The 4,577-nt window shown below is 44.6% G+C and overlaps 1 protein-coding gene across 1 annotated transcript; it reads left to right on the forward strand.

Annotated features, from left to right (window-relative positions):
• The first annotated feature begins 336 nt into the window (after positions 1 to 336).
• SERP1 (stress associated endoplasmic reticulum protein 1) lies at positions 337 to 4,143 on the forward strand. The gene is made up of 3 exons (XM_083443064.1): positions 337 to 468; positions 850 to 925; positions 2,772 to 4,143. The coding sequence occupies exons 1-3, from the start codon at positions 385 to 387 to the stop codon at positions 2,810 to 2,812; spliced, it is 201 nt and encodes a 66-aa protein (XP_083299190.1). The 5' UTR covers positions 337 to 384; the 3' UTR covers positions 2,813 to 4,143.
• The last annotated feature ends 434 nt before the right edge of the window (positions 4,144 to 4,577 follow it).

The raw sequence follows: 4,577 nt of genomic DNA on the forward strand, positions 1-4,577 counted from the left end.
CGTGTAGCAACCTCTCGGGAGGGGCGGGGCGGAGAGTTTCCCACGTCACGCGGCCTCCGCCCATTTCTGCCGGCCACCTTTAGCGTTAGACGGCGAAACGAAGAAGAGCAAAACCTGAGGGGAGAGGCGGTCGCTTCCGGGTTGGCGGCGGCGGCGGCTCCGCCTCCCCGCTTCCGGAGGGCGGGGCATGCGCTAGGGGCAGTTTGCTGCTTACGCGGCGGCTCGGCCGGAGGGAGCGCGTCAGGCAGTTCGGTCTATTCCCCCCTCCCTTCCCTTCACGCTGCCCTCCCCTCACGCGCTTCATCCTCCTCCTCACACAAGCAGCGCGGCCACAGCTCAGTCGCGGCGTCTGTCTGTCAGGCAGCAGCAGCGGCGGCGGCCAAGATGGTGGCGAAGCAGCGGATCCGGATGGCCAACGAGAAGCACAGCAAGAACATCACGCAGCGCGGGAACGTGGCCAAGACCTCGGTAGGGTCTCCTTCGCGGAGGAGGCCTCGGAAACCTCTTCTCCCCTTTCCCCTCAGCGCCCTCCTGCGACCGGGGAGGGCGGGGGTCCGTCTCCCCCTGCCGGTTTGCCTCTCGCGCGGGAAGCAGCCTCTGAAGGGGGAAACGCGCGAGGAAGATGGGAGGCGGTGTGGGAGGGGGGGCTTGGCCTTTAACCGGTTCCTGAGGGGCTGAGGAGGAAGAGGAGGATGGGGGGGGGGAATGCGGGGATCGTGGCCTCCCCCCCCCCGGCCGCTGAGGGGCGGCTACCCCCGAAAGAACCCCCCCCTCCTTCTCTTCCTTTTCTTCTTCCTCCTCTTCTTCTTCCTCACCCGAGCCGTCCTGACACGCTGGCTCTTCCCACAGAGAAACGCCCCCGAGGAGAAGGCGTCGGTGGGGCCCTGGCTGCTGGCCTTGTTCATCTTCGTGGTGTGCGGATCGGGTAAGCGCTGGCAGCTGGGCGGGATTGGGTCCCTTGTCCAACATCTCCATCAAGGGAATTTGATTTTTTTGGGTGGGGGGTGGTTTTCAGGTGGGGTACCCCTTCCAGCCAGAAAGGTCTTGGGTTAGCAAAGGTAAACAAGCTGCGTTCATCTCAATAAGTTTTTTTGGTTGGCGGCGACACTTGTTTGCTTCCCACAGATGTTCCCCTGTGCTTCTCTGGTGTCCCGTAGTTTGTGGTCCTTAAATTGTTGGTTAGATTTGCCAAGACGTGATCAGGGAGAAGGAGGCGGTTCTCCTCTTAGAAGAGGCATTTTCTTTTTCTTTTTGAGTGGTGGAAGGTGTTTTCGCCTAAAAGGGGGGCAAGCGCTGCTTCTCGCAAGTGGTGGGATGGGGAGCAGATGTTCAGAAACATCTGGAGAGGTGTAGTGGATTTGCTGGGCAAGGTGGACCCCTAGGGCTGCTGCTGGCGTTGAGTGCCATATGGGCAACTCTGCCATATGGGCAACTCTACCATTGGACATTATTCAGTTATCGGGAGTTACCAGTTTAGCCCTTAGGTTCTCACATTGGTACTTTTTCATCATAGCTGTATTGGTTTGTTTGTTTGTTTTTAAAAAACCTTCTTAAAATTACTAGACAATATATTGGAATCCCTCTACACGTACACACACGTTTCCTGACTTGATTGGGCTAGTGATATTTGCCCACTTTTTATGAATAACCCCCCACCGCACACTGATCTTTATGTACATCTGTAGCAATGAGGACTTGCAAAAGATAAAGGCATCCTTAGAATTTTAGTTTCTCAATGCTGTCTTAAACTTGTTTTCCTAGACGTGACCCACAAATCCCAGTGGTATTGTCTGTCTAAAGTACCTGTGTTCAGGTTTGCACAGCAGACTAATATAGCTGGCCTTTTGGAAGTTGCTATTTGAGGCTTACCCGTTTAAATAGCAAATTGCAAGTAAGGTAATTTTTCCGGTACACCAGGTGGCTCAGGACAGAGCTTCACAAAAAGAAAGAAAGCATATGCAAAACAGATTTCCTGAACACCGTCAGGGAACACTGTTAACAATATGTGATGGTTCACCTAGTTCTATAAGCTTATCGGCTCCAATTATTATATCCTTAGGAGTTGTGTTGATGGTTACAAAGAAGATAAGGAGAGTAATAGTTATTATTACTTAAATGAGGGGCTTTATTCACATGAAGTTTGCCTACTTCACAAATGGAGGAGACTGGTATCTTATTGTGGGTTCATAGCTGTTTTTAAATGTCATGCTTATACCCCTTATTGTGGCTACTTAGTTGTAGACGTAGCAAGCAGTGATCTAAACCAATAGGTTACAAGTGTGCTGTCAATAGCAGTTTTATACACTATGCTGAAAACAGGAAGATTTACATTGGCAACCATTGCTTTCTTTTAAAACAGCCTTCCTATCCACACTTACCTGAGAGTATGTTCTACTGTACATGGATCAGTTCACTTCTGAGTTATTATGTGTAGGACTGAGTGGGAAGTCATATTGCTGAAATCAAAACTGCTAATTAAAATAGGTTGATTTCAGCTGAGAAAACAGGCAAAATTTTGTGCCATATGGTATAGTTTCACACTTCATTTGGTCTTTCTAATGTGGCTTTCTTGGAATATATTTATATAAAATTGGGAGTAGTAAAATGTTCTGTCTTACACATCTTAGTAAAATCAAGTGGCACTTGTTCAAAGGTTTTCTGAAATCAGGTTTACTCAGTGTATATAACAATGCCAATGTACATAACTCTTTAAAATGGTGCATCATTTGATATATTCTAACAGCAACATCTAAACCTGTTTCCTTTTGCAGCTATCTTCCAGATTATTCAGAGTATCAGAATGGGCATGTGAAGGAGCTGATCCTTAAACAAGATTGTTATATTATCTCCTGTGAACTATGAACTCTCATTCCTGATGTTTGATAACTTGGAATTTAAATTAGCTGTCGTCTTGCTTCTGAAGAACTTTCCATGTTGACCATATGTCATTCCAGGTTCCTTCACAAGTCATTCCAAGTTTTTTAGTCCATGCCACAGTGCCTTGAAAAAGCACCACATGTATAAAGCAATAAAGAGTTATTGTTAACTTACAATCGTGGACCTACTTATTCTGTGAATCAAACCCATGCTTTATGTTAGTATATTAAAGTGTAAGCAGTGTAGATACTTAGTGACTGCATTATATGTAAACACCGGTCTTTCTTATGTTTCTTCTGTATAAATGGAAGTTGTTTTATTTAAAATGGAGAAGTTAAGCTTATCAAACAGTGATTGTATGACTAGTTCAAAACACACTCAAGCAACTCGGTCAATGGATGTGTGCTGTGGTTTTTGCTTATCTAAAAAGAACATCTGTATGTGGTAGCTTAGTTTGACCTTAGCATGTGGCAACTTAATAAGTCTCAAATTGTTCTGATAGAAGACCTTACCCTATGCTTCTTGGAATATTGTTTTAATAAAACAATGTAGTTAAAACCAATGGTTTAATTGACCATATACATAAAAGAACAAACCCCTTCAGTCTTAAAAAGCACCAGAAGTTTTACAAAATGCTTAATTGTTGTTATGCTGTACTTGAGTGTCAATGTTTCTCATGTCATCATTCCTTTCTTTGGGGTGGTTAATCCTCTTGGGAGCAACTGAAACTTAAGTGTAAAACATCACATGGTAACTTGTTCCACGATACTATAATGTTCTTGATAGCCCACCCAAAGAGCACTAACATGCCTGCATCCTGAATAGTTCCCCCGTTCAGCTGATTATTTAACCAATCCAGAGTTTTATATTGCTGTGACTTAAATCTTTTTTTAAAAGAATCCTACAGCATTTTAATTTCATAGAAATCAAAACAATGTAAGAGTAAGTGGGTTGTATTTTCACAGGCTAGTAGACACAACTGAAGTATCCATCTTGCTGCAGAACATAGGTAAATATGAGGTTGGGCACTCTTCCAGGGAATGCCTTCACAAACAGGTAATTGGACCACAAATAAACTACTTAAAGGGCTACGTGAGGGGAAAGTTAACTAGGTAAATTGCTCTGTAATTTTGCAGGGTTGCATTGCTGATGGGCAGGTGACTGGAAGGCTACATTTCTTACCATTAGCTGTCAGCACATTCTGTAAATGAGAAATGCTTGTTTGTAATCTAAGAACTATTTCCAATAAATTACTTTAAAATCTGAGGTGCGTTAATTTCTTTAAGTCCTTAACTTAAGTCTTTATTCAGGTAATAATAACCCTGCGATTCTTACGGGGAAATGGTTATATTAAGGGCACAGCACCGTGCTCAATTTATAATAACTTTTGAGCCCTCTAGGATATTCTGCATAGCCCATGCTAGTGATATAATGTCAGCATCAAGGTTTTGCTGATGTTGACTCAACATTGTTGGCACAGCTGTCAAAGGTGAGTGTCACTGGGGGAAGAGCAGGCTTAGTGTGAATTGAACAGGTCCCTCAGATTCTACCCTTGAGTACTGACAAGTTAAGTTACACCCACAAAAGAGATCGTGTAAATCAAAACATTCCTATTAGTGGAGAGTCAGAAAAGTCTTCCTGCCATCTACTCACATCACTGCAGTGAAGCATAGGATTCAGACTGGCACACATAGAATAGT

The sequence above is a fragment of the Podarcis tiliguerta genome (genome assembly GCF_965153285.1).
Source record: "Podarcis tiliguerta genome assembly, chromosome: 5".
In the NCBI taxonomy this organism is placed as follows: Eukaryota; Metazoa; Chordata; class Lepidosauria; order Squamata; family Lacertidae; genus Podarcis; species Podarcis tiliguerta.

Excerpts from the sequence above, each read along its gene's own strand:
- SERP1 (XM_083443064.1), top strand. The coding sequence starts at position 385 with ATGGTGGCGAAGCAGCGGATCCGGATGGCCAACGAGAAGCACAGCAAG. Across the intron at positions 469-849 it reads GGAACGTGGCCAAGACCTCG|AGAAACGCCCCCGAGGAGAA; the intron begins GTAGGGTCTCCT and ends CTCTTCCCACAG. Across the intron at positions 926-2,771 it reads CTTCGTGGTGTGCGGATCGG|CTATCTTCCAGATTATTCAG; the intron begins GTAAGCGCTGGC and ends TTCCTTTTGCAG.